The sequence below is a fragment of the Corvus moneduloides genome, chromosome 6 (assembly GCF_009650955.1).
Source record: "Corvus moneduloides isolate bCorMon1 chromosome 6, bCorMon1.pri, whole genome shotgun sequence".
Lineage (NCBI taxonomy): Eukaryota > Metazoa > Chordata > Aves > Passeriformes > Corvidae > Corvus > Corvus moneduloides.
The window spans coordinates 56,156,414-56,180,506 of NC_045481.1; the positions used below are offsets into that span (position 1 = coordinate 56,156,414).

The 24,093-nt window shown below is 37.1% G+C and overlaps 1 protein-coding gene across 1 annotated transcript in view; it reads right to left on the bottom strand.

The window, feature by feature from the left end:
- Nucleotides 1–25: 25 nt before the first annotated feature.
- Nucleotides 26–24,093, bottom strand: part of QSER1 (glutamine and serine rich 1) — a 44,308-nt gene continuing 20,240 nt past the window's right edge. The window contains exons 4-13 of the mRNA XM_032110974.1: nucleotides 19,371–23,069; nucleotides 16,209–16,504; nucleotides 15,044–15,160; nucleotides 14,291–14,424; nucleotides 12,755–12,966; nucleotides 11,061–11,198; nucleotides 9,625–9,722; nucleotides 5,771–5,923; nucleotides 4,659–4,754; nucleotides 26–4,110 (exon numbers count right to left, since the gene is read on the bottom strand). Coding sequence (XP_031966865.1) covers nucleotides 3,970–4,110; nucleotides 4,659–4,754; nucleotides 5,771–5,923; nucleotides 9,625–9,722; nucleotides 11,061–11,198; nucleotides 12,755–12,966; nucleotides 14,291–14,424; nucleotides 15,044–15,160; nucleotides 16,209–16,504; nucleotides 19,371–23,069 — 5,084 coding nt within the window. The 3' untranslated portion in view covers nucleotides 26–3,969. The remainder of the gene's footprint in view (nucleotides 4,111–4,658; nucleotides 4,755–5,770; nucleotides 5,924–9,624; nucleotides 9,723–11,060; nucleotides 11,199–12,754; nucleotides 12,967–14,290; nucleotides 14,425–15,043; nucleotides 15,161–16,208; nucleotides 16,505–19,370; nucleotides 23,070–24,093) is intronic.

The following is a 24,093-nucleotide window of genomic DNA, read 5'->3' on the forward strand; positions in this document are numbered from 1 at the left end:
AATGACTAAGCATTATAAGGTTTTTGTTTAAAAAGTGTTTTCACTTTAATGGGTTTAGTTAATAACATCATGAATGGTACAAAACTGTCCTTTTTCACATTTCCATACATTGTATTATGGACCACCTGAAAATCTGGACTAAGAATGCATAAAGTGTCGCTTAATTAGCCCTAGCTTCATTTTTGCCATATGTAGAACAGATATGCAGAAAAACATGCATTTATTACCAATGACATGTTAATATTAGCTTAAATAATAAAATATGGCAGAATGTGCACTGTGAAATGCACAGGTTTGTAATAGGGTAAGAGAGACCAAATGTCAAGTGCTGGCAACGAAATAAGAAATGGTTGATGACACACTGACATTTTGTGACCATAGTATTAGCTTTTCTGCTTTAAAATTGTTTTAAATAGTAGTAAATACTTAAATAATATTTAAAATATATTTCCTATGGAAATCATTTACTTGGAAGACAGCCTGTAAGATCTGACTTTTTAAAAAGTAGTATTTAATTTTGACAATATATGAATACAATACATGCCACAGAACCTCAAAGACCCTAAAGTCCTTAGCTGTTTTCAGAAACAATTTCTCAATCCAATTTTGTCTCAGATTTTTTGCTAGCAAAACTTTGGAAGTAGCACCTCAAAGCAAACCTGCATTTAAGAGAAATGCTGTATTTGAATAAAACCAAACCCAGTGTAAATTGGGATGCCACACTAAAGGATAGTGGAATTAAAAGCCAAATAACTGATTATGCCATTTGTTTCATTCCTGTTTTGCTAATTCATAGTCTAAGGAGGGCTTTGTTCCTTCCTAGTGCATCTTCTCTTGCAGTCAAATCAGTGCTCAAATTCCACTGTCAGATGTTAAGGGATGAAGACCTCAGTTAGTCCAAGGGGAAAAAATTTGAGGTGTAGGTGCAGACTTCATTATCTAAAATGCAACAAAACAAAGTATTTGTGCAAAAAAAATAATTTGTACATTGACTTTTTCTTTAAGTTTGCTTCAGTATAAAAAAACCTCTTCAATCCTACTAACAAAGCTTTGCTTTGCTTTATGACCCTTCAACACACACGAGAGTTCCATGTTCTTAATTCTAATTTGGTAAATTAACAATCCAGCCACCATTTTTGCACCCCAAGACAAAGACGGAAGCTCCATTATATTAATCTTTAATAGGCCGGAGCAGTTACTTTAATTCAACACGAGTTTTCCTGTCTTCTACAGGCACAGTGCTTGTTTAACTGGCCTTGGGAACAAAACAGCCAAAAATAAGCCAGGTCACTTTCTATGGCAGTGCAGAGCATCCTGGCTCCCCCGCCCCTTTTTATTTTTTAATGGTTGTTGCTAAAATTACTTTCTTTTTAAATAGGGACAAGCTACTCCAAAAGCCTCTCACTTCTTTTTTCCAGCTTCTAAGAACTGAAAGCAGCTTTCTAAATTCTAGATTCAGAAATCTAGAGTAAGTACACAGTAGTGGTAATCTTTTAGAAAGCACAGAGAACTCTCTCAACTCGTTGCTTCATAGTCATATTAGGAAGGGGTGTGAGAGAGACAAAGTCTGACAAGCTCTTTACTACATCATCAAGGAGCCAATTCAATTGTTCCCTCAGTCTGTACCTAATGATTTTTAAAACTACAGACTAGGAATGTCCCAGCTGTGCTGTGCTCATCGCTGTAATGTGACTACAGAACTCTGCCTGGGCAAGTAACTCCCTCTCATCAATCTACACCCACTGCCAACCATCCCAGTAAGGGAAGGCACTGAGTAAACTTGGGAATGCCCACTTGTGATGGAAGAGTGTACCAGGCACGTTTCTACCGTACCTCCAGGGTGCACATTTACATTAAAATCATTTTATCTGATTGCTCCCAAGGCTGCTAACTCTGCTGTTTGGTTTCACCCTATAAACTCGAGCTCCTGCCAGACCCAGCAGGACTGAAACTATAGAAATTCCTTACCCCCACAGCTACCCTTCTTTTCACTCTGGTAATTAATTAGCTCCATGATTGCTCTAACAATCTGCATATTCTGCCTAAACCCAAACCCACCTCGCTCTCCTTGATAATTGCAGACATAGCAGTAGCACAATGTGTCATTAACACGACAGTGACCTCCCTTTTTAAAGCAAAACCACGAGGAAGAGGCTTTAAAAAAGGCAAGGGCACATACCCATTTCTGTTCATCGTAGTCTGCACACAAATTGTAAAGAATTATTGCTTTTTAAGGATGAAAAGCTTTGGAAATATGGTAAACATCCTACAAGGTTCTAAATCTAATCAGCTAAAATTCTGTACATACTTTAATACTCAAACCTCTATTTGCTTACTCAAGATCAAATAATTTCATTTTCACATCTATTCATTAAACTCTTTATAGTTCTACGGTCTAATGAATATTTAGCAACTAAATAGGATCAAAACACGGGGAAAAGGTCACATGGCAATGAACATTATTTCATTTGGCCAATGAATAGTGAACCCTGCTCTCTTGGCTGAAATTAAGGCACTAAGTGGCAGTCAAAGGATAAAGGAATGAAGTTTTTTTCTACATTATCTGAAAAAAGACCAACATAACTTTTTTTTTAGGACGCCAGTAGAGTACATCTCCATTCTGAATGACTCAATAAGGCATTCGATTGGCAAATTTAAAGAAAATGTTCTCCTGATTAGAGCCCATTACATTCATTGTCTGAGTGTGACTAGTGGCACAACTAACTGTTAACAACCTGGAGGGGGAGAAAAGCTACAAAGATGTCTGAAGACTTGAAAGGCACCAAAAAAAGAACAGCTCTGCAACTGCCAGTTCTACAAACAATTATGTAGGCTGTGTTTAACACTGCATATAGTCTATTCAATCAACAATCTTTGTTGACCACGATAAAGTGTAGTAGCTCTTCATTTAAACTCTCAGTTAATCAAGTGCTAGTTTAGTAAGAAATTTATTTTCACATATCAGAAAATAATTGCAGTGTCTAACACAACTACACTTAAAGCAAAACTAGTCTAGTATGCATTATGCATTATTCTGGTTAACACTGAAGCAAACCTGTATAAACAAAAGGGTTACCTCGAGATACATAGTTTACAATATAAAATCAACATATAAATGAATAGGATTTACTGAAAACAATGGAAAGTGTATTACAAAGATACATGTAACAATTTTAACCACAATATTTCCTCTGTGAAAAATACAACTATTAGTGAGATAAAATGTACAATTGAATTTTTTTTTCCAAAAGAAAAAAAAAACCCACAGTATAAAGGAAAATATTTTTTTCTTCAAAACAGGGAAAATAGTTAAGGTCATTGTCTTTCATTACAATATAATTTGACACAAAAGCAGTCATAGGATTGCACCAACTCCATGTTCAGTCTCCCGAACATGACAATAGTAAAAGGAGTCCATAAAGCATAATGAAATTTCTGGATTTTATGATGGCAATATACGTATGCAGAAACTGATGTCACTCCGGCTCTGTTCACAAAATGTACAAAACTCTAAATTTGGTGGCCAGACATGTAAAAATTAGTTCGCCCCAACGCTGACTTTTCTCTCACTTAGTCAGGGATGGAAAAATCTGTAGTATTTTAAGTGTTGTTATCTGTTGAGCAATAAAAAAGAAAAAAAAGTATATGTAGTGCATGCTTTATCACTTGTCAAAAACATTTCTGAAAATAAAACTAAGTTATCCAATAGTTTACAAAATAGAAAACAACTCTTCAGGTTAAAAATGTGGTTAGGTTTACGTTTAGTTCCATCTCCAAAGGACTGATTTCCTTGGCAGCATCATTTTTCCTTAGCATGAGCCAAGGCACAAAGTTCCATAAAGAGAAATAAAAATGGCTACGAACAAGAATGCAGTCTGGCATTGTAAAAGAAATCAGAGCCTCTCTCTGAGCTTTCTGTTCCATCAGGTTAGTGCTGTAGAAAAATGTGGGATTTGGGATACATTTTTGTTAGGAGCATTTCTGCTGGACACGATTCAAAAGTTCACCAAACTTTTCAAAAAGATCCTCCACCCATTTTATGTTTTTCATGCACAGCTGCACAATCTCTTCCTGGCCTAGATCTGCACTCGTCTTCTGAACAGACGAAATCTATTTAAAAAAGAGAAGGAGGGGGGGAGAGAGATGCACACACACACGTTAGGCAGCCAGAATTGGAGAATTTTCATTTTTGTAATAGTCTGCAGTTAAATATGAGCCTTCTTTGCCAGAAAACCTTTACTTTTTAAAACAAGGGTAATGTCCCCCAAAATGCATTTCTTAACAACTAAGCCAGATCTCAACTCTTGTATTTCTGCTACCTGAAATATTTCCATCATGGATTTGCAGAAGAAATAAAGGCAAAAAATAAGTTTTTAGATCCAAGGAGTTAAATACACTGATAACACTTGTTTATTTTGGATAACAGTGAAGAACACTTCAGGGAATCCCACAAATCTTGCAAGCCTCACATCTGAATGTTCTGAACAGCAGTTCCCATTAAGGACAACCCAAGCGGTCAGTGTAGCCTTTTGTTTGCCATAAAGAATTAATAAAAATAGGAGGCCTCAATTCATACTCATTTACCAAGAAGGAGAGAACAGTCTCTCAAGCTGGACTCAATTCCCTCAATGAATGCAAAAAATGAGAACAATACTTACCTCTTCTTTACATGTTAAATATATGTGATATTTGTAATGATGGAGTGAGTGATACAAAGAATACAACTGTATTTTTTCTGGATCTACTGTAAACTCCTGCAAAAAGAACAATTATTTTAGGAAAATTCATGTTATTTACCAAAGATAAAGAGACATTACAGACTTTTTTTTTTTTAACAATTCAGAAAAGGAGTGCTTCATTCAAATCATTATTGTGACGTATCTGGGAAACTGTAATTCACATCATATCATAATTATCTCCTATCTCCACTCTCCATGTTGTTTTATCAAAACCAGGTGTGAGAATGCTTTCGGTCATCCTGAATGCACTGCAAGCCCAAAACGGGTAAGACAACCCCTTCTCGAGAAGTATTGCAAGAACTACCAAAGCTTAACCATTATTCTACCAGACTGATGGCTGTGATTGCAAAAGACACAGACTTTGTGCTTGAGAAGGCTGATCTGGACTTATCTAAAAATTAGGTTACTTTGGCAAGAAATATGTGTGAGCTATATGTACAGGTCATTTGTCAAGCCACTATTTACTGCAGGGAGATAAGACTGAGCAAGCCAAATCTAGTTAAGAGTGTTCTCCAGGCATACTATGGAAATAAACAGTGTGCGCTTCTCAAGTTTTTACCACGTTGCTTTTTAATTTATTTTTTTTTAATTTAAAATACACAGCTTCCTTCTGCCATTGAAAATGAAGAACGGAAAAAGACAGAACTGAATTTTTAAGAAGTGTTATCTGATCTCAGATTTTACATTATTATTTTTTTCTAATCAAGAAGTCATTGTATCATTTACTTTGCAGCAAGTGCAAACTGTTATTACTATGATCTACAGTTGCAATGGTGAAGGCAAATTGTTGCTTCTCTAGCAACAGCCCAGGAGGCTGACAAACTATCTTTCACATTTAACGTGAAATTTAACGTACTCCTTGAAAAGTTGGGTTTTAACATTCACTTTTTACAGAAGAAGCACCTCCCTCAAAGATTTTATATTTTGATAAACCAACCAAACCACCTAACACACGAAGCAGTGTTTTATATAAATGTGGTTATCATAGCACAAGTCAGATGGTGGCAGCAACAAACCCTGTGAACACTCACCTGTGCTGATTTAGTGGTTGATTTAGAAGCCCTCAGTGTTTTCTTGTTGTAAGCTTTACCATTCATTTTGATCTTAGACACAGACGTTCCTCCGCACTTTGTCTTGGAATCCCGAGTGATCACTGTCAGTTCAGGGAAGTTTTCCAAAGCGTTCTTTAACAGAGCATATAAAGACAAAGGATTATAAAAAAAATCAAGAATGGCCACACTGATGATAAATTGGCCATTTTCTTTGAAGAGTTTAGAGTGCAGCTTATTAGGAAAAAATTTATTCTTCCACAAAGACCTGATAAAGTGTCTTTATCAGATCATACAACCATATCTAGTTTGGGAAGCATGACCACCTGTTCTTGATTACCGTAATTTTTCAAGACCAGCAGATCCTTTCACTGTAGGTCAGAATAACATCTGTGATTCTATCACTAGAAAGAGAGGGGGGGAAAGCTCCACAGGGCAATTTTTATCTTCTAAAATGCTTTCCATTCCATTTCTACCCAAGAATCTCTAAGGCCCAGTTAATTGAAGATCTCTAAGTATTTAATGCATAGTCAGGCACACAGGGATTGGATGTCTAAATACCTTCATAGCTTTTGTCCCAGATTTTGCAAATTACAAACTAATTGCATCTCATAAGATCTCTAAGGTAGAAAAGCTTATGCACAGTGAAGTAGAAGGCTGGTTCAAAAAAGCCGAAGTTTAACACATTTTAACTCACAAGAGTGAACTGCATTTCTGGCAGCTTCAGTTCTACATTATTTGCATGAGTAAATTTGAATACAATTTTGTTGTATAAATACAGTATTATGTTAGCAGCTCCTGCTATGCTACATAACTGGCCCTGAAAAGAATGTTTCAAGTCAAATAAACATGCATCTTTGTATTACACTCCAGTATGAGGCAGAAAAATACACGTATGGAAAAATGAATCAATGCTGCAGCTCAAGGACCTTACTTGGGACTATTGGGTTAAGATACTAAATTAACTCCATTTTTATATTTTCTTTTAACAACCAGTACCTGACTACAACAACCTCCCCTGCCTATAATTTATTAGCTCTTTATCTATATCAGCCATTTTGTACTTTATTAAACAAACCTCTCAGTAAACAGCTATTAAATCTCCTGCACAGTGGTAGCAGTAACCTTGACCAGCCAACCTGTCCATATCCAGTCTTTCTTACAATACTTTCAAAGTGGAACAACTTTAGCAGGTTTGATTTATTTGGTTTTGCTATCCACTATAATAGCCTTCCTCAAGTTTGATTTGGAGTGTCAAGAGGCTCTGGCCACTTTTGGCCTCCTCTGGAGAATTCCTAAGAACCAGAACAGTTCCACAGCCACACCACTGTCCTAAACCAGACAAATGTGAATTGGAATGAGGAAGTGAATACTGGTGATTTCTGCATCTCTGGGAGCATGAGACACAAAACAGCGATAATTATTTTCAAATGAAGTTTACACAATTCAGCTGAGAGGCTTCACTTACTGAGCTCCAAATAAAGCAACAATAACGTTTTATAATTTTGTTTATAAAAACTCTTACCCAAAGGATGCAATGAATGTTAGAACTATAAAAAATGTTACAGGCAAAACTACCAAACACTCACTGCTAACTTCAGTGTCTGCTTTGGTTTGTAATACAGTGCTAACACATTCCATACTAACTATATCCAGTGGAAAACCACTATTAAATTAATCCATGCCTATCAATGCAGAACATAGATAATGTAAAATCATTCAAATTGATTGATACCAGTGAATGACAAATGATATTTTTCATTTACTGCTTCCTTCAGTGCCTCATTCAGCTTTAACATCTGAACTAGTTATTTGATTAAAGGTGGAACAGAAACCTCCTGTATCTTAGAGAGTATTACACATTTTCCTAACCAATGCAACCACTTATGATGAGAGGTAGGCATTTCATTTTTATCCAAGATATTGACCCAAGGATGGCACAAGTTGGCACTGTCACACCAGAAGAAAAACATAAAAGGTTTTCTATCTTGCAGATGACATCACAAGCAGATCCCTTCCTTATATCCATTAACTTCATTAAAGTCTTGCAGATGATATGATGGAATACAGTCTCAAGTTAACTTTAGAAATATGATACATAATCTGCTTCTAAGTGAACACACAGCAAAGCTATTGTATTCACTATGGACTCCAAGGAGTCAAGGAAAAAAAAAATCAAATGTGGCTACCTCTCACTTTTTGTATACTGTGAATGGAACTAGAATTCTACAAATTTATATCTTCCCTTAACTGGCCTATCTTCTCTGCACCGACAGGTCAAAACAAAGTATTAATAACTATTAACACAAAATTATTACCACAGAAGAACAGAAATGGGGTGTTAACATATGCTACCTCTCTGAGACTCTGTGCATTCAAAATTATACAGCCCTCCCCAGGCCTTTTTACTGTAAGGAGGAAGCCACAAGAAATTTTGTTCAAGCAGGCAGAAATTGTTCAGCTGTTGGGAACACAGCATAACTAACACTAAAAAACTCCAAGAATAGTGTGAATTACAGCTGTTTCACTGGTTGATGGTGTTCTCCTCCCTGAAACAAGGCCACTTCATGTCCCACAAGGCTTACCAGAAATGGAATGGGGAAAAAAGGTTTCATGATGGAAAAGAGCAGAACTTTCAAGTCTGTTATTATCTCCCTCCTCTCACCTAGTTCTCAAAAATAAGCTCACGGCCCTCCAAAGACAGCACTAATTCTCCAAGTGTCTCTGTACTGTGGGCATAAGGGGACAGGGAAAGAGTGGCAAAACAGCAAGTTTGGGCTGATGGTGTTTATAGTCAGGCCTGCTTTACTGCTGTTGGCCTCAAAACTGTTAGAACCAATAATCAGTCTGATTATAGACATTGCCAAAAGGCTGTCTTATTCCCAAGCAGTAGGACAAGAGGAAACGGCCTCATGGTGTTCTAGGGGAGGTTTAGAGTGGATATTAGGAAAAATTTCTTCACCAGAAGGGTTATGAAGTACTGGAACAGGGTGCCCAGGGAAGTGGTGAAGACACCATCCCTGGAGGTCTCTGAAACATGCAGCAGATGTGGCACTTTGGGACAGGGTTTTGTGGTGGACTTGGCAGTGCTGGGTTAATGGTTGGAACTGATCTTTTCTAACCTAAATGACTCCATGAGTGAAAATAACCTTCCTGCACTTGCAAACTCTGCATTGTTGCTTGGAGGGTGGGTGGGAACAGTAGGAAGCACAGTGATTATCCTCCTGTTTACCTTCTCTCTACTGAGATGGTACGGCTTCTCTCTTCCCTGTCCACATCCAGACCTGTTTTTTTATTACCACGTCAAAGCTGCTGTAATATGGGCTTGTTATCCACACTTTTCTCAACTTTCCATGCTGAAGATACATGAAAGAGCACACACATGAGTTGTTCTTGCATCCCTCTGTCCTGGTTTTAAACTCCTCTGATCATGTTCTCTACTTCAAAGAGGTTCAGACATCTGCTCCACAGCATAGCTATTTCATGTAAAAGTTTATTTTTAGGCAATACAAACATTTAACCAAAGCTCTAGAAGGACAGGAAACAGACTTTCTTTTGGCAAACTTGAAAAGCTTAAAGGAAAAAAAATGCTTGAGAACGAACCAGAAAGCATGGGGAGCAAAACTAGAACTCTACCTTTGCAGTATAAACTCCTCCATCACAAAATGGTCTCCAAATGCCACATACAAGCACTAAATTTATAGCATCTCTTTCAAACCCATATTCACTTCTGTTACAAATGTGCCTTCTGGGTTCTAAGCTGTGCCTGCATGGTTCGCATTCAGTGATTTACTTAAAACACCACTTTTAAAAGCCTAGAATTTGAAAGAGAATACCTTGAAAGCATGATCCAAGTGCAATTTGGAAAGCAGCCTTTTCCTATTGTCATTCAGCATACCATCAATTTTTCTCATGTGAGGCAAAAGTAGCTCATCTAAAAGACACATTAAAAACCCACAGCAGCTGATTATTAAGACACACAATCATGAGATTCATATTCAATCTATACTTTAACCCATTAATATACAATGTGGAAAGTAAAAAATAAAGCAATTGGCACATAATCTAATTTCAAATGTGAGAGAATAATCTTTTTTTTTTTTTTTTTTGATTGGCTCACTAAGCTGGTCTAGGTAGTACGAAGTTTAATTGCTGACTACAATCCTGCTCCTTCTCTGACTTTCTTTTCCTGCAAGGAAAAATTAAGATGGAGCAATACAGAGCATAAATTTTAGAGACAATTTTACACCATTTCCTAGATAATCCTCTTCTGTGCAATACAACTGGCAGTTTTATGAAGACAAGTATGTGGTTTTGACATTTGTTATTCCATTTTACAAGAAATGGTCCTGCTGGCATTTACTAAAAAAAAAAATGAGGAAAGTGCTTACTGATAAAAGTTATCTGATAAACCACTGTGAATTTCACAATATACAGCTGAACACAGGCATGTGGCCAGGAATGAAAATTTACAGCTCAGTATGAAGCCTTTTATTTATAAAGTCAATTACTTTGGTTTTAAGTGGGACTACTGACATAATGCATGGGTCTGAAATCTTGAGGTAAGTGTGCACTAATGCACACTCAGAACAAATCAGGAGAGGCAGGAGAGAAGTGTTAAAAAAAAAATCTTTTCTAGCCTCAGGCAATCAGAAAATAGTACAAAACAACAGCTTACAACGAAATAATACATGAAATGATTTCTCTTTTGGAACCTTTATCTTGGTACATGAGTGTTTTACTAAATTTTGAGAAATAGGAGTTTCGACTTGTACCCTGGAGTTTACTAGGGTAAACAAATCCAAATACTTTGTCTACAAAAAAACAGTGTTAATATAATTTTCTTTGATCTGGATTTTAAGATTTCAGAGTTTAAAAAGCAGAATTCTTAATAGTAGGAGGAATCATAACTACTTACAGTTATAAGCCTATTTCTTCATGAGAAAGCAAACACACTTGAAACTGTAATTTTAAATAAATGTTTGCTAAGGTTTGAAGTATAGTAACTGTAGGAACAAAGAGCTCTATTCTGACATTCACAGCAAAATTCTAATGCAGCAAAGCAGATAAAACAATATTTCCAAATTACTTTGATTATTCAAAGAGAATGCAAAAATATATATATACACAAATAACACGTGTAGATTATTCCAATGAGGTTATGTAACTAGAATTTTGTTAGGTTTGCGGGGTTTTATTTAAAAACCACTTGCTTTTCTGATTAATAACCTTAAAATCTAGTAAGAACACACAAATGTTAAACATACTATACCATTGCTCTTTTCCAAGGCTTGCATTGTGTCTGGATCCAAGGCAATGCTAACAAGCAACTCCATGTAGCTCTTGAAAGTCTCTTTCATAGCTCTTGTATTCAAAAAGCGAGTAACAAGTGGAGCTGGAGGTATAACCTCTGAAAAGTAAACAGGATAGAAGGATTTTTTCCTTCAATAGCCTACAAATTTGTGTTTTTCAAAATGGAAGGTTTCTCTCTTAAAACACAAGTGACCCCTACTGGTACCCCAAGAGATTAAAACTCAATGCAGTCAATTGCAATAAACTACTTACATGTCAAAAACAGGAGCAGACACCAAATATAATACAAATGGTTCAACTTTTTAAACTAGATATAGTTAAAAATTTACATTCTATTTTAAGCAATTTAAACATTTTTCTATTTTTGTAGATGAAAGTTTAGAGAAAAAGGATAATTAATAACTTCAGTCAAGCAAAGCACCCCAAGTGCAGTTGCAAGTACCTCCCAAAATTGCAAAATTTGAAGTCATCCAACAGGAAAAAGAATTTCAGAGTACTAATGTCACTTAGGAGCCTGCATACAACTGAAGTCAATCACACCTAATTTTTCAACCCACCAAAAAAAGGCAAAAGAAAATTTTATCAGTGAAGCAATGTAGGCACATATTTGTGCTTACTCTGAGGAAGCTGTTATTTTTTCATAGACAGCAATTTTAACATGCACATGGAGTAGTCATCAGTACTAGTAAGCATTCTGGAGCTTTTTATAGCTCCATGTCTGACACCAGGGTTTTGCAGTGATTCAGCCAGCAAGGCTGTTAAACTTCCTCAGGGATGACTGTAATCACCAGGTTACTTGAGGCCTTAAATATGGAGTGTTACTCAGGCAAGTTTGCTTGAAAAATATTTTAAAGGTGCTGTCTTCACAGAGGCAGTGTTCCAGTACACCAATGATAGTTTATCCATATTTAAAAGTCACCAGGATGCTTTAGAAATGCAGCAATAATGAAGTATGAGTAATACACAGCTTTGCTTCAAACACACAGGAAATAAACAAAAAGAACCCTGCAAAATGCACTGTAAATCTGCTACCACATGTAACCCCTATAAACACTGTAAACTTCAGAAATCCCTTTCTCTTCTGGAGAATTCCTGCAAACATTGAATCTCGACGTTCTATGAATGTCTTAACAGCAGATCTGCTCAGCAGGCTACATTTGAACAGCTGCCGTTCAGACAAGCAATGAAGCAGCCAAAAAGTCGACTGCTTTTTCTCCTTGGATTTTGAAAAAACAACAGCAGCATCTGAATTATGCCCACATCTCCATGCAGGCAAAGATTACAGGAATGTTATTTTAGACATGACAAGCAGTTGCAATGGAAAACTAATGAAGAATCTCATTCTTTAGATGTATTCAAAAATCAAATCGGCTTCTCCTCCTACAATTGTACCTGTCACAGACAGGAAGTAGTAAAACATGTATTTAAGTAGATAAACTACATTGGAAATAACTTCAATTGTACACCTTTGCCTATACACCAACAGAAAGTAAAAAGTTTTAAGAAACTCATTTTGCATGGCACTTTCAGATTTCATATTTTCTTTCTGAGGCTTGTACAGAAAAACATGCAAGATCAAACAATGTAACTTTATAATACTCTTCTCATTTGAGTTCAAATGGGCCTAGGTGCCAGCAATGGTATCTCACTCACCATCTTCTTCACTCTGGGCCTCAGGTGAAGAATCAGACTGGGAAGATGAAAATTCTTCTTTCCACTTTCTCCTTTTCTTTGGTGGTGGTTCAGCCTTTACCTTTGGCTGTTTAGCTTTGGGTTTCACAGAAGAGACTTTTGTTGCTGTTGGTTTTGGTGTTGGTGGATCAGGGGGTTTGATGTTGCTATTACTAGGTTTGCAATGAATAGTCCTGCAATATGATGGAAGAGAATTTTTATGAAAGTAATTACCAGACAAGTTTTGGCAGTAATAGAACACCTGTAATCTTATTTAACCAGAATATACTCCCCACTGATTATATAAACTTACTTCACTGTCACCTGTAACTGGGAATTAGATCATGCACACTATACATACTACTATATTTTTGATATAATACTTGGCCAGACAACTCCTCTTCTTTCTCTTCCCACCACTCAAATCAGGGAAACAAACAGGAATATTGATATCAGAAATACAAAGTTCTATACTTTTGGGCTAATAATGCACTACAGTTTTGAGAGCAAGGCAGGAAATACAATCCTGGGAAGTGCTAGAGAAGAGTTTTGTCAAGATGGGAAAGCAGTGGTATGCACAGCAGAAACACTGTAAGTATCTTCTGGAACACTGAGAGTAATTCTAGACATCTGTCAGAAATGAAGATTTCAAACCAAAATAGATGGAGACAACAGACAGTAGAAGGATGAGAGGAACGGAAAGTCTGCCCCAAACAAGGAAGCTGAAAGACCTTGCTTAATGAAGCTCAGTGAAACACAGACAGAAGTGGGATCTGACTGATTTCTCCATAAATACAACATGCAGTACAAACTGAAAGAAAAGCCAAAAGCAGTGTTGAGAGAACAGCATATGCATAACAAGCTAATCATAATCATGTTTTGTTAAAAGAGGGGGTTGCCTCAGAGCACTGGAAGAACAGGTGCTGGGACAGTCTTGCATAGCCCAAGAATAAAGGAGCATCAAAATCCTAGGTACTTTTAAGTAGATCAGGATTATTTCATAATGTTGATTCTCTGAAGGCACTGCTTTCTTTGAGAGCAAACTAGACTTAAAACTCCAGTGTTTTCCTGAATGAAGAGCACTGTAATGAGCATCTGTTTTTACATTAACTTTCCAGGATTGAGAAGAAAGCATGGTACTTGTAGTATACTGGGACAAAATGGTCATTAAAGCAATCCAGAAAAAACTACCTAACTAGCAAAGTCCACAGGATACGAGAAAACAATACACAAAAAATTAAAATCACTACTCTAGCAGGCTTGTATGGCAAAGAATGACACAGAAATAGCATGTAGAGCCCTAACACCTCCAAAATAACTGATTATGGAACAGAATAGAGTAGGGAAGACAAGGCAGCAATTGATATTTAATTTCTTAAAGCAAACCAGACAGTTCTCAGTTTCCATATTAAAGCACAATTAACATACTTTAAAGTTGTAACTCCTGTTTATTTCAATAGGTCTGTTCTTAATATGAAAACAATATAGCAGAATGGAAAATAAATTGAAATAAAATACCTTGCTGACTGGACAGGCTTGATTCGTGGTTTTTTTGAACATACTCTGACATATTCCTTTTTGTTTGCATTTTCAACAAACTTCACATACACTCGTTTGTATTTTGTTTTTGCATCCCCAAAGTACCCAAGATACTGAAAGAAAAAAACCAAAACCAAACCATGAGTGTTTCTGTAAAGCAAAATTTGTCAGTTTAACAAGTAAAAATTCCAATACTGGAGAAAAAAGTCAGTTTAACCCCCCCAATGTTTACATACTAAGATAAGCCTCTCTATACCATTTATAATTTAAGAAAAATTCTCCATCAGATTTCCAGATAATAATTAAAACTGAAGACAATAAGATAAGAGGAGTTACTTTGGGCCTCTTTTTCTCCCTTTGTTTTATTCTCCACATGTGTTATCCCAAAAGCATTATCTGCCTGGCAAAAGCTGCCTGTTAAAAATTGTATCCTCTCTATATCACTCCTACTGCAGAAAGCAGCTGGTTCACAAGCCTGTTTCCACTGACTTTATTCTGGTTAGGAGAATAACTTGTTCCTTTATGCAGCCGAAAGGATATCAAAGAACCCGCGGTGGAAAGCAAAAAAATCAGTCCATGGATGTATTTAGGGAGAGATTGAGCTGGAGGGTTTCCCCCCCTCTAGGATGCTTGCTAAGAATGTATGCCAGAATCACATCCTATTTAGTTTCCTAGACTTCCATTAAGGAAACCATCTCCCATGAGGCTTCCCAAGGAATTTTTAAGACTCACACTGTTAGTAGCAGCAAACTCTCTGTGTCCGTCACGCACTTCAGGAACAAACTTTTGCAATAAAGCCTTCTGTACTTTCCAGATAGCTGGAGGCTCTTTTCCTGTCTGCAAAGCAACCTGGAAGAACATAAGATTATTTGCTAAAAACAGTGCTTATTTTTCTTCCAGAAATGTGTTTCTGCATCACATTTTTTGAGGAAGTTAACCAAGGATAAAATTTAAATAAGTAATTTAGAATTCCAAAACCACAGTTATTAAGTTCTGCTTGCATCAAGGCAAGTTTTATAACGATCAGCTTTAATGAGAATTCTCTATAGATCCTACAAACAAACTACTAACTCAAATAAACCCTTTTTGGAAAATGTAGTCAAATAATGATTACTTTTTCATGACTCTTCAACTAACAAACTTAAAATTCAAAGTATCTCCTAATATACCTTAATCCATCTTATAAGTGACAAGGGAATATTTCAAACTGCTAACACTTGTCTTATGTGACAAAGCTACATTAATTAATTTAAAACTGCATCTTAAGAGAATGAACACATAGACAAGTAATCAAAAATATTAGAAATATTCTAACAGTAAGAATATTGCTGGCTATGATAGCCACAAAAGTAAAGGTAAACATTCAGAAGAATTAAAATGGTGAAGCAACAACACCAAACCAAAACGAAATGTCAAAGACAACAAGGAAATTCACATAAACTCATGTGAAGAGTTGTACTGATTGCTTATGGAAGACATTTCTTGTTGAAATACCAAGCAGAACTTAGAAAAAACCAGAAGCCAATTCCATTCAAGTTCTTTTGCAAGCTACACTTGAAAGTCTACTCCTATCTTTAAAAAAAAAAAGCAGTCAACTGCCTGTGAAAAATTTATGCTTTTTAATATTAAAATAGGTAATTCCAAGTTCTAACAGAGGTTACCAGCACACAGATTTACTTTATTATGTGTGTAGCATAAAATGGGTCATGTACATTCAAAACATGTTTGTAATCTGCACTAGAAAGACACCTTTAAGGCATTTTGGCAGCAATCAGGAAATATTAGAATAGAAAGGGAAAACTAATCTGCAGCCTTTCCTCTTCTGGTAGTTTCTTGAGGCTGAATTCATATGCAGGGTTTTGTGATGTGTTTCCCCCCCAGCAAATATTCAGATTACCTTCAGTGTCTCTATATCTTCAATCTTCACTACAAATTCATCACGTTCTCTGTACATTCCCTCTCCTTCACTGTCCATATTCTCCTCATCAGTACATCCTTCTATTGCAACAGTCTCCTGTATTTTTGCCAATTGTTCTGAAGTCACAGCATCCTGTTGAGCTACTTTTAAGGGGTCAGCTGGATTCATTTTCTCCTGCATGTTGCCTACAGCAGTTGTTGTCTGTGGAGATTCCTGCTTTATTACAGCAGTGGTGGTGGTGGCAGCAGCAGTAACAACTGTCACTTTTTCAGTTTCTGAAGAAAAAAATCCAAATTTTAATTAAACAAATTATCAAGGATTAGCAATGTAATATGGAACTAGATTTTTCTTCTTTTCTGTTACAATTTATATTAAAAGCAACTATTCTAGGAAAAACACCTGTTCTAGGAGTTAAAATAGAAGCAGTGTCTTGACCACAACTAAATCTTAAACACAACCGAAATACTGTAGCTAATATACCTCTGTTTGTATTAAACTGCTGCCTCTGTTAGCATCTGGAATTAACAAAGCTGAATGCTTCAGAAAACAATTTGATAGTTACAGACATGATCACCAGGTAATACTGTTGTACTTCGTGACAATAAGCAAATACAACAGTAAAGGTTACAGCACTGAATCTTGTTATCTGCTGCTAAGTCTTTTTAAATTGGATTACAGAAGGAGAATACACATGAAATATGAAAATATTTTCTGTGTGACTTTTGGATACTTATCATTTATATCTTGTGATAATGTAACTGGAAGTTCCAGATTAAAACTTTGGCAATAGCCTAATGACTTTTAATATTAACAGAGGTGAGCAATGAGAACTGATGATACAAAACAAAGAAGGGAAAAGAACATTCTTTTCCTCCTCTAGTCCAAAGAGCCAAAGAAAAGTCCCACCTTTCAAAATTATTCTTTCCCACCTGAAAAAAATTAGAATCCTTTTTAGATATTACTTTATAGTCTTGTACACATATTAGATTTAACACTGATTTGCTGATCTAAAAGAAATCAAGTTATAGTAACTATAACACAATTGATTATATCACTTAGGAAACTTAAGATAACCACTTTACAGTTTTGCTATAATCATTGCTAATGGTTGACTTTTTCACTTGAAAAATTGTAAAAAAGATAACGTAGCATATTTTAACAAAAGTGACTCCAAACAAATGATTTAAATGTCAAATTAATGTGTCAATACAAAAGCTATATACCAAATAAGTGAGAATTCATTAAATCCATTCGGTAAAATTGTTGATTTGAAATGTGAAATATATTCTTCCAGATACTTCACCTCACATTTTTGCAAATATGTTCTCTTTCTTCAGTGAGAGCTCTGACAGCTTTAATTAGACACACCACTATTAGTTGCTTAGGTATATTTACGTATTTGTCAGAACAGCAGATAAAGGTACATGTACTACTTAATACTATCAACAAAAGATATGTTTTAGCATTTGTCTGTCTATACTTATTTGAAAAAACAGACAGAAGAGGGAATTACTAGAAAACCTGCAAAACACCATTGAGAAAGAAAGAAATATGTCATTACTAAGCATCTTGTACAATGCACAGTCTTGTGTTGTCACAAAATAGGAAGGTGAATTCAAGAAATTGGTGATATAAATATTACATCCTTATGGATAACAAAGAAGATACAATAACATTGTAAAATAAATCACTGCAAATAAAACACTAATGGAAATGCCCACCCAACAAAAAACCCATTTGAAATATTTCTTTGGACATTGTACACAGAAATGGCTTATTAAAATTAACAAGCTTCAAGAAGAGGCTCACACCATGGCACTGTCCAGATTTCAGCTTTCTGGGACAAAAAACAGTCACTGCTTTCTTGCTTGAAATATACATTCAACTGAAAGACACAGAAGGAACTTCATCCTCTGTGCAGCCTTTTGAAATGCATGAACTTAACATAATTACATAGAAATATCCATGGAAAAAACCCCAGAATAGTAATTAAGACGAAGTATTGTTCAGCATATCACATATTCTGCAATATTTTTCCAGTATCTTAGGTGCGATTATTACAATTTAATTTTTCTATGTATTTTTCAGCAAATCATGTCACACCTAGAGAAAAAAAAAAATCTCCATCTCTCCTTTAATCTAAAAAGGGAAACCATTATTTCATTCTCTCTTGTTTAGAATCAGCTTACAGGTCATGGGTTCTGAATCCTGAGAAGAGTTAAAGAAAGGTTTCGTTTTCTCCCTGTGATGATTTTGGAAGACAATGGTATTTCTCTGGAATTAGTACAGTTATGTGATTGGATGGATAGTTTCTAATTGCTTACCAGAGGGGGGAAAAAAATCTTTACTGAAGAGACCTGTCTAGGCAAAAATGTTCTGTATTCTGAAAATACTTCAAAACAAGGCAGCATCAGTTAAAAGCTCTGAACATGGATGTACAGCATGGATGTAACACAACTGAAACTGAAAAGTGTGTGAAAAACGAATTATTACTGTGATCAGTGGTTGCTGCCCCTCCCTGCCCAAACCAATCTTTCCCAGATTTTGTTCTTTTGCTGGCAACCTATCAACACACATGGAGCTACAACACCCCTGATCGATATGGCTCAAATGGCTCCCACCTTGGACCAGCCCAGCCAAACCAGTGCAGTTTACAAGTGCAAAAGTTGGTTCATACACATATTCAGTACAACTTCATCATCACAGAAAATGTATGTTTACCTAGCAAGAACTCATCACCTGCTGATGGCAATTATTAATATATTCTCTTGCTAGGATTTTTTTAAAATAGGTTGAGAACTTCTGACATGATGTTTTGTTGAGGTTCCCAGATGAAAATCATATTTAGTATTCTAAGCCAGAATCGAAGAGAACACACACATTATTCCAACTCCAAACTAAAATAACTTTTTGGCATTAGTCCTACTTAAGTAGCATGAAAAAGTTTATTTACATATTTTCTAATTGTGGAAAACACTAGTTTAGTCCATAGTCAATACACTTTTTTAAGAAAACTCTTAATTGTGGCCAAAACCAAACCAAATCAAAACCTTTACCTGAAGACAGGTAAAATTATTCTTTTTTTTCCCCATCAGCAACAAAAATCTCCTTCAACATATACACTTGCAGTAACCATTTTACCTGATTTGATCCTTTTGTCAGATGTATCATCCAGGGCTGACAATGCAGTAGAGATGCTCTTTTGAAGATCATGGTTACCACCCACAGAATCATCTTCATCAGAAGAAAATGAAGGCAACGTTTCTAAATTTTTCTTCAGTTCTTCATCAGCTTTTTTGGTTGGACTTTCTCCACTCACCTCAGCAGCCACAGGTGTTGCTGCTGCTGGCTGAGGCTTTGCAGAGGGCTGCAGGCAAGGGGCACGAACTATTTGTGTGACTGGTCTCCTAGTCCTATTTGGCATTCGTACAGCTGGAGTGGAAAACTGTTGCCTAGGCCCAGACTTGAGAAAGTCTAAAAAAGATGCAATAAATCCTGTTTTGACTTCAGGCTGTTTTTCTTCAACTTCTTTAATTTTTTGCCTCATTCTTTCCTGATGTTGGTAAGTATCATAACAACTTTCAGAAACAGGAGAAGAGTACGTGAAACACGAATCACTTCCTCTTGAGTTCTGACGTTTACACTGTCCACTTCTTTTTACCTGTTTCTGAATTGCACTGTCATCTTCTGCAGCATTTTTGTTTTGGCTTTTTCCTTTGCTTTTTTTCTTCTGAAGGTTCCCTTGAGTTAAATCTTGGCATTCTTCTTCAGTTCTATTAATGGCTCCATCTGCACTTTGGGGCACAGAGAGCGGCTGCAATGGAACCTTTGCCTGGTTACCTGCTGCTGTACCATCATCACCACCCATATTAAAATCATTCTCTGAAGCAGCACTTTCCTCACTTAGGCTCCTACCACTTGAAACAAACTCTGTGTCTCTTGTATTCAGTGTACCATCAACAGAAGCATCATTATCTTCTTCAGATTCGTGACTGATGCTGGATTGTTTCTTAACTCGAACAGCCTCCTGCTCTTCTTGACCAGGACCAAGGGTGGGAGAGGTCATTCTTGCTGGTACACTTTGATCAGAAGTTTCAACGTGCTGTTGATCCAAGTTCACAGTTTTTGTCTGTATTGTTGACACTGGGGTAAGATTTAGAGTAATTTGGCCTCCATTGAGAGAAATATTATTTCTGCTTGCTGGCTTTCCAACTACAGTAGGTGAGGCACTGAAAACAGAAGACACATGTCTGGAATCCAAAGATCGGAACTGTGTTTTAGACTCCTCACTGTTTTCAACAGCTTGGATTTCCTCTTCATTAGAAGCTGATTTGGCAAAGTCAGATGGTGTCACTCCACAGGCTGCTGCTGTTGCTGCTAAGATGTCATCCACATTGGATAATATATTCCTCTCGTCACTGAGAAGTATAGATTCTGGGAAGCATATTGAACTAAGAGAAACAAACTGATTTTTTGAATCATGTTGATTTGTCTGAGTAAAATGATCTTTTGCTGTCAAATGCTGCTGTAGTGGTTTTGAAGACTCAGAAATGTCCATTTTCATTACTTCTGAATTCTGACTATGCAGCTGTTGCTGAGAATGACCCCCATTACTTTGAACAATGTGACCATCCATCTGAAGGAATGGATGTGTCACCTGCTGAGGACTCTGTATTCTTTGCACTTGAGGTGATGCCTTTGCTTGTCCTAAACCCGACTGCAGGATTGACTGGTGAAGAATCTGCAAGTCACAGGTTGATTCCAGCAGTACCTGTGCACTGGGCAAACACAGCTGATGACCATGTCTTAAAGCATGAGGCTGAACCTGCGGTGGTGTGCTAATGACTTGGCCCTGCTGCTCTTGAGCTTTACTTTCATGTACCTTATGCATAAGAGAATGCTGTTGGTTTAGTTCCTTAGCACTCACAGTTACCTGTGTTGTTCGCATTAAATTAGCTGTCTTTTTGATATCATGGCTTAGGCTGGTGATATGGCCAATGTGTTGGGAAAGCTGTTCCACAGAACTGACCATTCTTTCATCTTTTTTTGTTCCTTGAAGAGTAAGTCCAACAACTTGATCTTCAAGACGAGAGTTGCTTCTGATTACACTTTGAGAGTATCTGTCATTTGCTTTTGAGACCCTATAGGATGCATCCTGAGCACTGATCTCCTCCTCAGTTAGGCTTTGAGTGGAAGATTCAAGAGTAGCTTGCTGTTGCAATGCCTGCATATCCTGCATTGATAATTCCTCCTCCTGTTTTGATGAGGCATATAAGTTAGAGTCAGACTTCCTTTTAACATAGGACTTTGTCTCTGAGGAAGGTCTATTGTTCTGCAGCGTCTGGGAATGAGCTGGGGATGCAAAAGGAGACTGGACAGATGGCAAAAACTTTTGAGACTGCGGAGAGGAGGACTCTTGTGACTGAGAGTTCTGAGAAGAATGTAAAGAAATATAGCTTTGATTAGGACTAGTGGCTGGAAGAGTTTGTACCCGAGGAGAGGCATTAAAGGAAAGAGAAGGTGACGTTAATGTTAAAGACTGCCCTGAAGAATAGCTTTCTGAAGGACTAACAGCTGCTAAAACTTGTGATTGAGATGAAAAATTAACTTGGGACTGGGTAACTGGAGATAAACCCTGAGAGTGACTAGAAGAGTAGCTCTGAGCTTGGCTGACTGAAGAAAGTTCCCTCATTTGCCCAGAGTAGTTCTCATTTGGAACTGAGGTCAATACCTGTTCCTCTGAGGAGTAATTTAGAGTCTGACTGTCAGAAGTAATAGCTTGTGATTGCCCAGAAAAAGTCAATGTTTTATACAGTGAGGGCAGCTTCTCAACCTTGCTGGATGAGAAATCCTGTGAGTGACTGACAGGTGGCACATTCTCAGCCTGGCATGAAACATAGTTTTGGGATTGACTGACCGACAAGAGGCTGGGGAGCTGTGCTGTGGAATAGATCTGTGCTTGGCCTGTAATGACAGAACTCTGGTTTTGTGCAGTTTTGGCATAGCTTTGTGTCTGCACAGTGGGAGCTACACTTTGAGGCTTGGGGGTCTTTGTTGACCTCGGAGGCTGCTTCATGGAACAGTTTTTCACTTTTGCTGTGGAAGCAGACGGAAAACCAGGTGATGGAATTGCAGATGTGTATGACTGAGCAAGTTCTACTGTGACTTGAGAAGTCTTCTGCTGTGGTCCTCCATTGCTCACCTGAGTAACATCTCCAACTGGACTGCAGGATAATGCCGAGTGCCTAGATGTATCCTGAAAGTTAACTCCACTTGTACTTGTTAAATAGCTGTGTAAGGAATGCTGTGAAACAGCCAGTTGAGGCTGGACAGACTGAGTACTCGAAGGCCGCTGGTGGTGTTTAATAACACTACATTCTCGCTGAAGTGCTCTATCCATGGAAGCAGTGGAACCAGTGAAGACAGATGTGCTGTAGGCCTGAGACACCTGCTGAGCTCCTCCAAGGGTCGAAGGCAATAAACTAAACTGAGGTTGCAAAAGATGGGGTGCAGATTCTTGAGCAGAACGATACGTTGATGACTGAGGAGGTACACTGGTACTCAGAACAGAGCTGCTCAGGCGCTCAAATGTCAAAGCAGTTGGAACAGTGCCTTGCGATGTTTTAATCTGTAACAAAGGATCGTGGGCAGTTAAGAGACCGTTCGAAGTAGCACTGAAAGTAGCATCTTGAAGAGTAAGAGAAGGGGTAGTAGCAAAGTTTCTGCTGCTGAAGGTGTTGGGATGCTGATACGCTGATAAAGCGGAGGTTGGTGGAAATGTTCCAGAGGTTGGCAAAGCTCCAGTAACAAACAGTTCTGTGGCTGTCGAGGAATGCATACCTGGAAAAACAAAAACAAAACAAGAAGGAAAAAGAAGCATAAAGGAGCTTTACAAGTTACAGCACTCTGCATTTCTGTAAGTCATTTAACTGCAAGCTCTTACAGCATTTACAAATATAACGTTCTTTAAAATCACCACCCTTTTAAAAAACCCAAACATACATAGGGAGGCACTCATTGTAGGTAATTTTCAAAATGGAAGTGCAAGGCTTTTTAACAATGCCAAACTATACCTGCAGTGAATTGCCAAGGGAAAAACTCATATCCTTAATATGCAAATTGTTGATAAAAAAATTGTACAAGATTAATTCTGCTTTGAAATTGAAGGCCTCTTTATCAGTTCTTATTTCAGTTTAAAAAGAAGGTCAGAATAAGCTGATCAAAAGCCCTGGCTACCTTCAATAAACAGTAAAAAGGCAAAATTACACCTTAGAAGTTGTAATACACACATAGTTTAAGAAACAATTCCATCTCCTGGATTTACCCTTGCCAATAATTTTATAACTCACTTGATGGGAAACATTTCAGAGCATACAGTGAAATAGCTAATGGTCTATGCACTCTGCAATTAATTTTCTTAAAGGAGGGGTTTGATTTTCAGTACAAGCAGTAAATATGATTTATATGCTTTTTGAAGTGACAGTCCAAAATATCCACTGACAGCAATTATCTGCACGGTGCAATAGCAACTATCCAACTGAAAAGTATATTACTTGTTTGCATCCAGCCATTGGTATGACATCCTGGCTTAAACAAGATTTCTTAACAGAATACAACATTCTCCAGCTGAAATAAGAGCGTGAAATTCCCTTGCAAGCTTTGAGGCTTAGAGCAGTGATCCATATCATTCAGTGCTTTTCACCCTGTAACTTGCAGGCACTGGTGAAGTTTGTGTACTTTTTCCAAAGTCTACCAAGAAAAGTGAAGAAGGCAAGCTTATTCCCAGAGAGACTTAAAATTCTTGTAAAGGAATCAGTTTCCACTGGGAAATTTACCAGGGTATGTAAATCAGAAAAAATTAAAT